At 37.3% G+C, this 12,236-nt stretch overlaps 1 protein-coding gene and 1 pseudogene across 1 annotated transcript; one reads left to right on the top strand and one right to left on the bottom strand.

Moving 5' to 3' along the window:
- The first annotated feature begins 718 nt into the window (after positions 1-718).
- LOC143572245 (secreted RxLR effector protein 161 pseudogene) lies at positions 719-1,336 on the top strand (annotated as a pseudogene).
- Positions 1,337-3,513: 2,177 nt separating this feature from the next.
- On the bottom strand, positions 3,514-11,805 carry LOC143572244 (uncharacterized). Its single transcript, XM_077057458.1, has 5 exons — positions 11,509-11,805; positions 11,055-11,317; positions 10,846-10,963; positions 9,744-9,952; positions 3,514-3,943 (listed from the first exon to the last, which is right to left on the bottom strand). Exons 1-5 carry the CDS (start codon positions 11,803-11,805, stop codon positions 3,514-3,516), a joined length of 1,317 nt encoding a protein of 438 aa, XP_076913573.1.
- Between the last annotated feature and the right edge of the window lie 431 nt (positions 11,806-12,236).

Genomic DNA, 12,236 nt, shown 5'->3' with positions numbered 1-12,236 from the left:
ATAAAAGGTCCAAAAAGGTTAACACTGATGTTAACGAACTTTTCCTGGCTGAAGAAGAACCTCATAATTACAAGGAGGCAGCCAAGGACAAGAAATGGATTGAGGCTATGCAAGCTGAGATAGACTCAATCAATAAGAATAATACTTGGAAATTGACCAAATTGCCCAATGATCATAAGGCAATAGGCCTAAAATGGGTATTCAAGACCAAAAGAGATGCGAGCGGGGAAATAATAAAGCATAAGGCTCGTTTGGTAGCTAAAGGCTATGTACAACAGCATGGTATAGACTTTGATGAAGTCTTTGCTCCTGTAGCCCGCATAGAGACGGTTTGTCTCATCTTAGCTCTTGCAGCTTATAGTGGATGGGAAGTACATCACCTTGATGTAAAATCCGCATTCCTACATGGCGAACTGAAGGAAGAAGTCTATGTTTCACAACCCGAAGGATTTGTGAAAACACAAGATGCAGGAAAGGTCTACAAACTTTCCAAAGCATTATACGGACTTAGACAAGTGCCACGTGCATGGAATGTGAAACTTGATCACACTCTAAAATCACTTGATTTTAAGAAGTGCACGTTGGAACATGCAGTCTATACGAAGAAAAGCAAAACCTCTATTTTGCTTGTTGGAGTCTATGTTGATGATCTAATAATAACTGGATCTTCAAAGAAAGAAATAGACTCATTCAATCTCAAATGGAAGAAAAATTTGAGATGAGTGACCTTGGGTTATTGGATTACTATCTTGGTATAGAAGTTACCCAATCAGAGGGTGAAATATCTATCAAGCAAGCTGGTTACATTACAAAAATTCTAAAGAATACTGGAATGTTGGATAGTAATGAAACCAAAATCCGTATGAACCCCGGTACACTCTTGACTAAAACCGAAGGTGGAAAATCAGTTGATCCCATTGAATATAGAAGTCTAATCGGATGCTTAAGGTATCTACTTCATACGAGACAAGATTTGTCATATTCAGTTGGTTTACTCAGCAGGTTTATGCAAGAACCTAAAGAACACCATTTCAAAGCCATTCATCAAGTTCTACGTTATATCAAAGGCACTAAAGACTTCGGTATAACTTATAAGAGGAACGGAGGATGTAAAATAACCGGTTATAGTGATAGCAGTTATGGTGTTAATACTGAAGAAGGAAAAGGCACTACGGGGATAGTGTTCTATTTTGGGAATTCTCCCATAATTTGGTGCACACAAAAGCAACAAACTGTGGCACTCTCTTCATGTGAATCTGAATTCATGGCCGCAACGGCTGCAACATGTCAAGCACTATGGCTAAAAAGACTACTAAGTGAACTCACCGGATGGTAGGAAGAAAAGATTACTCTATATGTCGACAACATATCCGCTATCGCGCTGATGAAGAACCCGGTGTTTCATGGAAGAAGTAAACACATTGACACCCGTTATCATTTCATAATGGAATGTGTCGAAGACAATCACATCACTGTTGAACACATAAGTGGAGAACTTCAAAGAGCGGACATCTTAACAAAAGCATTGGCAAGGATAAAGTTTGCTACAATGAGGAAACTGCTCGGTGTTGAAGACTTACTTGTTCGTGATTAAGGGGGTGAATGTTAGATTTAGTCCCTCCAAGTTAGAGTCTAGGGTTAGTTATGTAAATATGTCATAGTATGTTTTAGTTAGTTTTATATTTATGTATTGTAGAAGGATTAAAGTTGTAATTAGCACTAAGATCAAAAGACATGAACGATGATCTGTGGTCTATATATACCTTCATATCAATAAAGAATAATATACCCTTTTGCAAATTGTTATCTTATAATTATCATTGATCGATCATATCTTTCTTTATCTTGGGCATCACTCAATCTCCCACTCTAGTTTCTCAAATGCATTTATCATCATAACTTCAACTGTTACCCTGTCACTCAAGTTCAAAATTATTCAAAAATATCGATCATTTTGTTTTCTCATGCGTCAGAAGTACGTACTAATTTTGGTCACAATAATAATCAGAATCAGAATCAAGAATGAGATTTCAACCAACAACATTTTAAACCATGTGAGTCAAGACAGTAAATAAGAAGTTAAGTGTCTCTAGCTATTGGAAAAAAGTAGAGCTTACAGAGCCATATATAGTGCATTCCTTTTCCAGGACCACCGGCTGAAAAATATCATTACTTAAATCGAAACCGTATAAACTTGATTTGCAGATGAACGCAAGCAAGGTGGCTAGCAACGGGTAATATATAAAATAAAATCAAAAGTAAAAGCAACCAAGATGACTTTTCAATTTTCCACCAAAATGAAATGGTGATATACGTACATGTAAGCAATACATACAACCAGCACAAAACCACCTTATTTTTCATTTTCAATCAAAATACCATATAGCTAAGAAAATGAATACACCAAGAGAATGTCGTCCCTATGCATTCACAAACACACGGGTATTCTTAAAGTAGTACGTACGTGTTGCTACGTACGTACCTAATAAATCTCTGTACGTTGTTGTGAAATGGTTTTTAAATAGCAGAATATATAGATATAGATGAAACTTCTGGATAGATCGATATCAAAGTTACCAATGTTATGCTGCGGATTGTGAAGGTAACCAACCTTGGGTGGTTGTGCAAACCTTCATAGGCCGACCTTGAGCATTTCCAATCATCTCGATCTACATCTACCCCATGTTTTTTTCATGCTAATATCGCCTGCTCACCTGTAGTAGATTAATATTAGAATTGGATCATATATACTTGTGGCGTTTGTAATAAAACACCTACAGTATTTCATTTATTTAACAATACAAAATATTGTATGCAACTCATAACTTATGATACATATGTGTTGGAAAATATTAAAAACAACAGATCAAATGTCATATAGGTCTTTGATCGAAGAAGAACAAGGTGCTGAAGATGAGACGGCAATTGTGTGAGCGTATTAGAATTTTCTTTGTTTATAAATGGATCCGACTGAGTAAAAAAAAATCTGTTTATATGTTATTTCGGCATTTATTATGTTTGGGACCTTTTTGAAGCCACGGTATTGTATATCAATTTTACTTTGGTATTATTGGTTCACTGTCACTACATATCAATTGAATGGTTATGACAAATCTGAATACAATAATTACACCGATTTTAGTTGCACAAACATAATTTAGTAGTGACTAAATTGTTATCGTAATTGGGTGAAAACTAGTAGTGTTATCGATCATCTTATTGAATCAAATATAACATCAGCTCATTCGAAACACAAGGATCTGAAACAAGTAATTGACGAATCTTAAAATTTGGTGTAAAATCAAGATTAATGGTGTCTAACCCAACATCAAATAAATGCTCTGATAGCAACATGCGATCATCAAATCCTTTATTTTTATTTTCTTATTTTTGTTATGTACAATATTCAGTATCTTTAAGCAATAGATGATTTCTTTTCAAGCTAATTCAATATAAAATCATAATTAAATTAAGAGGATGAATAACTAGATACAAACATGTTAATGCTACAAACTAGAAATCTGCTTGAACCGATGGGCTCTTGACATTGAATTCAAACGACTCACTTAACCTAGCAGCATCTTGAACCCTCAGCCGTGTTCCCTGCTGCCCGACCACTGTGGCTGCAACCCGGGCGGCCAACGAGCCAATGCCCTTCAAATCTGACGCACCCCTTAATAACCCGTATAATATTCCTGAAGCATATGCATCCCCGGCCCCACAAGTGTCGACTGGTGTGCAGGGTGAAGGAGGGATATACAAAGCCTCGCCTTTTACTCCAATGTATGACCCACGTTGCCCGTCGGTCACGGAAACTAGAGGAACAAAATGACTTAAATATCGCGTGGAAGATATCGGGCTTTCCTCTGAAGAGAAATGACAAAACGCTCTTGCCTCGTCGCTGTTTGCAAACACGATGTCCGCATAATTCTCCATGATTTCCCTTGACAAAGACAAATGATAACATTAGTATAACTCATTAATAAGGTTTTGGGCTGTCATCTCTAACACAGGGGGCGTGTTTGGATTGACTTACTAGTTGAGTTAAACGAGTCACACGTTTGATTAAACAGGTCAACCCGCCAACCCATTTACGACTTGATCACAACCCGCCTACTTGTTAGCGCGTTTGACTCGTTTATATGAACGGGCTACACGATTTTAAGTGTAAGTGGATTAGGGCTAATGTCTTTGACACAAATATATATGTGTCATGCTTGGGGTCCGCATTCAACCCACCAAACTGACATGATTGGCACCCCCACCAACTATCACTTCAAGATGTACTATGAATAATTAAAAATCTTAACTACCATGAAAATCATTTGTTACGTATAGGAATGGTTACAGGGGCTAAATTGTAATATTCTCATAGTTAAAGGACTGAAAGTGTAAACAATGTAATAGTGTTAAATGGTTGTAGTTAGTTGACAGTTAGGGTTGTTAGTCGGTATTAATAACTGATTGTGCGAAATGAGAAGTTAGGCTTGATTTGATCGAAAACTTCTTCTCTGTTTCTCTTTGATTGTATCAAGTTGGTATCAAAGCAGTTCAATCCTTGGACATGCTCTTGATTTTTGAAACCCTAATTCACAAGTTCTTCCCTAATTCATTCAATCCATTCAATCAATGCTTCATTCCGTTCAATTCACTGATAACTGATCAATAATTCGATCAGTTTCATTCCAACACACTTATCTCTAATCCGATTTCATTTCAATTTCTTCAATTGATCATCGTTCGATCAATTTCCCCAATTTTGCAATTATGGCAACTCGCAATCAATCGTTAGAACAACGAATTTCTGATCATGATGTTATCTTAAATCGTTTAGAGGCAGCAACTGGTTCCAATTTAGTCGAATTAGAAGCTGTGAAGCTTCAATTGAACCAAAATACATCCAGATTGGAATCCAAATTGGACTCACAGTTGGAAGCAATTGTGAGAACCATTCAATCGATGAACAATAATCAATCTAATGCATCTCGTGAGGGGCCTAGTATGAATTTTACTCAGAATTTTGATGCTGGAGACCAAAGATTTACCCATGGAAGTTTCAACAGATTATCAAAAATTGAATTTCCAAAATTTTACGGAATCAATGTTGAAGGGTGGTTGTGCAGAGTAGAGCACTTCTTTACAGTAGATTGTACTCCAGATCATGCAAAAGTGAGGTATGTTATCATTCACTTGGAAGATATGGCACTCTTATGGCATCAGGCATTTGTGGCCTCTAGAGGAGGGTCTATTGATGGTTTAACATGGCCAGAATACAAAAATGCAATTTCAAACATATTTGCTTTAGTAATGGGACAAAATGCCATGAGTGCTCTGGCATCCATAACTCAAACTGGTACACTTGAAGAACTTTGCCAAGATTTTGATTTAGCATTAACAAGAGTATCAATCTGTGAAGAATATGCCATTAGTCTATACCTTAAAGCTTTAAAACCAGAAATTGGAAATCCCATTAAACTCATAAGGCCAAGAACCCTACCCGAGGCCTATATGTTGGCAAGACAACAAAATGATAATCTCAAATTGTTATCTGCAACCACCTATAAAACACCCTATAAACCTTCCTATAAATCTATTGACACTGCTCACAATCAGTCCAAAACTATATACAATCCTACACCAATCTCTTCAGCCAATCTTCCTTTGTTACCTACTCCACCTTTTAAACCAAGAACGACTAAAACATTGTCAACAAAAGAAATTGCAGACAAAAGAGCTAGGGGTGAGTGTTTTGGGTGCAATGAGAAATATTCACCTACTCACCAATGTAAGAAGAAGTAGTTATTTTCAATTGAGGTGTGGGAAGATGATTCTATGGAAGAACTTTATCCCATAGTCAATGATCATTTGGATCCTCAAATTTCATTGAATGCTATCATGGGAGTTTCATCTTATTCTACAATGAGGGTGACCGGTTCCATTGGTACTAAGCCACTTCATGTTCTAATAGACTCAGGTTCTACCCACAATTTCCTAGATGAAAAGATTGCGTATAGAATGAACTGTCCTACTAAAGAAATGGCTGCTATGAAAATAACAATTGCTGATGGAACTGTTATGACTTGTACCAAAGTTTGTAAAGATGTTCAGTGGATGATGCAGGGTAATTGGTTTAAAACTGATGTTATGGTTATTCCATTGTCCAATTATGACATGGTGTTGGGCATCCAGTGGTTACAAAGTCTGGATGATATTACTTGGAATTTTAAGGAGTTAACTATGAAATTTAAAGTTAACGACAAGGTTTTTGAATTAAAGGGGGCTGGAGACAAAGGAATCAGTTTATGTTCTTGTGAGAAGTTGAAGGGTATTTTGGGAAATCCGACAACAATGGTTCAGGGTCAATTGAAATCCGACAACAATGGTTCAGGGAAATTCAACTTATGTCTTCTGTTAATGAGGATACTCATACTCATGTTCCTAAGGTACAAGCTTCTGTTCCAAATTCTGCAATTGAAACATTATTGCAGAAGTATGACAAGATATTTGAGGTTCCTTCTTCTTTACCTCCTAAGAGGAATTGTGATCACCAGATTGTTTTAAAAGAAGGTGTTAGTGTTGTGGCTCAGAAACCTTATAGATTCCCGTCTGCTCAAAAAAATGTTATAGAACAAATGACACAAGAGTTGTTAGATATGGGTATTATTAGGGAGAGTACGAGCTCTTTTGCAGCTCCTGTTGTCTTAGTCAAGAAGGATGGGTCCTGGCATATGTGTGTGGACTATAGGAAATTAAATGAGGCTACTATAAAAAATAGTTTTCCTATTCCTTTGATAGATGAATTGTTAGATGAGTTAGGAGGGGCAAATGTTTTTTCTAAACTTGATCTCCGATCTGGGTACCATCAAGTCCGAATGCATGAACCCGATATACACAAAACAGCCTTTAGAACTCATCAAGGTCACTTTGAATTTCTGGTATTACCCTTTGGTCTCACGAATGCGCCTGCCACTTTCCAAGCATTAATGAACATGACTTTTAAACCCTTATTAAGGAAATGTGACTTGGTCTTTTTTTGATGATATCTTAGTCTATAGCTCTTCTATAGCTCAACACCTCTTGGATTTAGAAGCAGTCTTACAACTCTTCCTTTCCAATTCATTGTTAGCTAAGAGATCTAAATGTAGCTTTGGTGGGGCAAAAGTGGAATATTTAGGCCATGTAATTACTAGGCATGGGGTTAGCACTGATCCAACAAAGATAGAAGCAGTTAGAACATGGCCACAACCTGCTACAGTTAAGCAATTAAGGGGATTCCTTGGCTTAGCTGGTTACTACAGAAGATTTATCAAATCTTTTGGTAGTATTGCTAGACCTTTAACTAATCTTTTGAAGAAAGATTCCTTTAAATGGACTGATGAAGCTCAATCAGCTTTTGAACAACTCAAAGTGGCTCTCACTACTGCACCTGTTCTAGCACTACCTGATTTCACCAAAGTTTTCATAATAGAGACAGATGCTTCTTCCAAAGGTTTGGGTGTGGTATTAATGCAAGAAGGGCATCCTTTGGCCTTTATTAGCAAGGGTATTTCGGTAAAACAATAGGCTATGTCCGTTTATGAAAAGGAGTTGTTGGCAATCTTGATGGCTGTCAAACATTGGCACCATTATTTAATTGTTAAACATTTTGTTATTAAGACTGATCAGCGGAGCCTAAAGTACTTATTAGATCAGAAGGTTAATACTCCTCTACAACAGAAGTGGTTGGCTAAATTGATGGGCTACGATTATGAAATTTTATATAAACAAGGGATTGAAAACAAAGTGGCAGATGCTTTATCTAGGGTGGAAGGTTTAGCCTTATTTGAAATGAGTTTAAGCTCTCTTGATCCCTGTTTATGGCCCAGGATTAAGGCAAGTTGGGAAACAGATGTCAAGCTTCAGGCTTTATTTCAAAGATTGCAAAGCACATCTCATGTTAAGAATCGGTCATGGGATGGTTCGGTTTTAAAAAGAAAAAATAGAGTCGTTATTGGTGATGATATGCAATTGAGGAAGGATATTGTTGCATTATGTCATTCCTCTCCTATTGGAGGCCACTCAGGTTATTTTCCCACTTTGCAAAGATTAAAACAACTATTCTATTGGAAGAAATGCAGCGCAGATGTTAGACAGTTGGTTAAGGATTGCCATGTTTGCCACAAAGCAAGTATGAAAGAATTGCTACCCCTGGTCTTCTCCAACCATTACCAACCCCTAATTCAATTTTTTCTAACATTTCCATGGACTTTATCAGTGGGCTTCCAAAATCTCATGGTAAAGATTCTATTTTTGTGGTAATTGACAGATTCACTAAATATGCCACTTCATTGCTTTATCCCACCCTTTCACTGCCCCACAAGTTGCCCAAATATCTTTGATAATATCTTTAAATTGCATGGTTGTCCTACCATAATTGTATCTGACAGGGATCCCATTTTCCTTGGTCATTTTTGGAGGGATTTTATGAAACTGCAAGGGGTACAATTGTCTTTTTCTTCTGCATATCACCCCCAGTCTGATGGGCAAACAGAAGTTCTTAATCGTTGTTTGGAATCATACTTAAGGTGCATGATTATGGATGAGCCAAGACAGTGGTTTAAATGGCTTACTTTAGCTGAATGGTGGTATAATACCACCACTCATTCGGCTATAGGAATGTCACCATTTGAGGCTTTATATGGTATTCATCCACCCCTACACATGCCTTACATTCCTAATGACACTAAATTGGCTACCATTGAAGATTGGTTTAACGAAAGGGAGTTAAAGCTGCAATCTTTGAAAACTAATTTGGAAAAAGCAAAGAACCGGATGAAGCAATTTGCAGACCAAAAACGTTCAGAAAGGAATTTTAAGGTTGGTGACTGGGTCTATGTGAAACTGCAACCTTATGTGCAAACGTCTCTCAAACATCACAGAAATCATAAACTCGGTCCTAAATACTATGGGCCTTTCCTCATTGTCGAGAAAATTGGATCAGTGGCTTATAGGGTCGATCTTCCAGATAATTCGCAGGTTCACCCGACATTTCACGTTTCTTTGTTAAAAGCTGCACCAGGTCCTGCTGCAACTGTGATTCAATTTCCTCAAACACCTCGTTTCACCGTGCAACCGCGTGCAATTTTGGATAGGAAAGTTGTGAAGAAACATAATCGTGCAGGAGTCAAGGTATTAGTTCATTGGGATCGGTTACCAGTCACGGAGGCTTCCTGGGAAGACTTGGAAGAGCTGAAAATCAGATTTCCGGACCTTGTTTCTTGAGGGACAAGAAAATTTTAAAACAGGGGAGTATTGTTACGTATAGGAATGGGTACAGGGGCTAAATTGTAATATTCTCATAGTTAAAGGACTGAAAGTGTAAACAATGTAATAGTGTTAACTGGTTGTAGTTAGTTGATAGTTAGGGTTGTTAGTCGGTATTAACAACTGATTGTGAGAAATGAGAAGTTAGGCTTGATTTGATCGAAAACTTCTTCTCAGTTTCTCTTTGATTGTATCATCATTCGAAAGGATCAAAGGTCATCCTAAGTGTTTTTAGACGCTTAAAGCTCCCAAATCACTTTATTTAAAGAAAATAAGATCTTTTTATGACAAAATAGTTTTATAATCTTATCTACTACATTAATTATTTATAAAAAGAACAAAAGGTGTTAGATACCCATCCTGACCCGTTTTAACCTGCACCATTTTGGCACCTCTACATCATAGAGCAAAACAAGTAAAACAACTAATATTAAACCTACCAAAAATCATCATAGTGTCGCTCTATGCAAGTCACGTCTGAGGCTGTAACCGCAACCCAAGCCCCATTATCACGGGCAACTTGACAAATTTTCTTAATCGTCTTGATCGTGTCAGGGAATTCAAACAAATATCCTTCAATAACAAGAATATTTGTCTTAGAAATTACGCTCTCCATACTCGAGTCATACTTAATGTAAGAAGACGTGCCCTGCCACATACAAGTATTTACAATAAATTAGAAATGTGATAAATCATGAAGATGAGTGAGGTACATATTTGTAATACAAAGGAGAATATGAAACGGTTGGCAAAAAAAAATATCAGCTTATTAGAATATGGGCCAATTGGCCGAATGGTCTATGAAGAAAGTTGCCCAAACCAAATGTGTATTTTTTAATGCATAAAACTTCCTAAACTATTTTCCAAAAAAAAAAAACACGTTTTATAATTATATATGACACTGATTACAAAAAAAAAATGAGTTTCAAGTCAATCCAACCCAACCTGAACCAAAAAGTTCCTGTTTTGACAGATAAACAAACCCGCATAAACCACCAAATTCGCAATAATACACAATGAAATATAACTCTAGGATAATCTGTGTAAGCTAGCTAGGGTGTAAACGAGCTAAGCCCCTCATGACTTGCTTAGACAAACCCAACTCGAGCCTAGGTGAGCTCAGATTTGGCTCGGGTGGTTTAAGCACCTATGGCTAACTATAAATTTCAGAAATGTTGATAATGCCGGTATAATAATCTGTTCCTAGTAACTAAATGAACTGACCATTATATTGAACTAGAATTGATGATTTGTGGCCCTACTGTATGTGGGTGAAATTCTACCGGGTATGTTTGTTTGTATTGAAAAATTCGTGGGTTTGGTGATTGGGTCGAGACTAAAGATTATCACCGACTTACCGGTACAAATAGGGTTATTGGGTCTTTGTTTTGTATCTTGTAATCTGTAAGCAGTTTTTCTTTGATCACTAGGCAAGTGTTTCGGTTTGTTACTTTTCTGCGATTTCTCATATACGAGGGGCTTGATTCTAACACAAGACCATCACAAATACAGTCGTCTAGGTTGGTGCGGATATGAAATTACCTGATATGCAAGCATCGTGCGTTGAGCATCTGAGGTTGTTAAAACTATAACCGTCCCAGTTGTCCCTTCCTTGACCGGTGCAGAAAGAAAGCTCACATTGGCCCGTCTAAGTTTAGTTCTATATAACACACGACACATTACCAAAAGTTTCAGTTGTTAGAAATTACTATTTATGGAGCCCAAGCCATATGTGAAATATGAAGGTGTACCTGTAGAAGCCACCCAAGGGATCACTGCCGATGCTGCCAGCCATAGCTACATTCAATGCAGGAGCGGGCATCGGATGAGCACCAAGCCTAGCCAATGCCACTAGGGTATTAGACAAAGAACCGCCAGCAGCGGCCTTGTAGGTGCATCCATCCATTGCTTGCAGGAGTCTACCTCGCTCCTCATGATTAACAACCTTTCTTGTACCCTTTTCTAAACCCAACCTCATAAAAAACTCATCATTCACTATGCCCGAAAAATCCACCTATTACAGAAGCAAAAAGATCAAAGCTTTAACCAGTTTTTACATGTAAACAAACATGGTCCACAGGGTAAAAAAGAAAAAAATTCCATTTTGGGTAGAATTGGGATTTGGAAGTCTGAGCATAAAAAAAGCAGGATGATAGTAAAGAAAGCAATAATAAAAATTGAAGAAAAGAAATGAATGAATGGTACCATGGCCTGACCAAGACCCAATACATCCCAACGTTCAGGGTCATCATCGACAACAACATCCTCAACATCCTCATCCTCGTCATCATGTTGTTGAGTTGGGGAGGTGTAAACGTCGTCAGTGTTGGAGGAACAACAAACATAAGAGTCCTTGGTGGAGATACGAAGAAAAGGCTGGTAATTATTATTATTATTAATACGGAGCGATGAAAATGGCCTAGAATTGGAAATGGAGAAAGGAGGAGGTAGGAGAGTGAAAGCCGCCATCAGCGTACTACTACTACTTGTTGTCTCCGCCATTATTATTATTATTATTATTATTATTATATGTTGTTGTTAATGAAGAAAGATTCAGAGATTGCCGCCCCGAGTTTTGGAGTGGACTACGTTGATGCTCCTACCACCACACTCATCTATCTCATCTCACCACTGGATAAACTTCTTCCTTTTAAAAAATAATAATAATAATAATAATTATAATAATAATAAAATTTAATCCCTTTGTCTTAATTACAGGCTCATCGCTACTCACCATGCCAATTGGAAATCTATTTTAGGCGTTACTTTTTGTTTTCTATTATTAATTTATTAGGGTAAGAGATTAAAATGAGTACCAATGGATAAGCCTGTAAACGAACCGAACGTTCGGTAAATTATTCGGCGGGAAGTTCGTTTATGTTCGTTTATTTAATAAACGAACAAACATGAACACATGTTTAGTTCGTTCATTT

The sequence above is a fragment of the Bidens hawaiensis genome, unplaced genomic scaffold, assembly GCF_021521415.1.
Source record: "Bidens hawaiensis isolate Kalapana, Puna unplaced genomic scaffold, B.hawaiensis_p1.1 tig00025784_1, whole genome shotgun sequence".
Taxonomy (NCBI): domain Eukaryota; kingdom Viridiplantae; phylum Streptophyta; class Magnoliopsida; order Asterales; family Asteraceae; genus Bidens; species Bidens hawaiensis.
The sequence above is the reverse complement of the archived record's forward strand: the minus strand, read 5'-3'. Positions and strand labels throughout refer to the sequence as shown.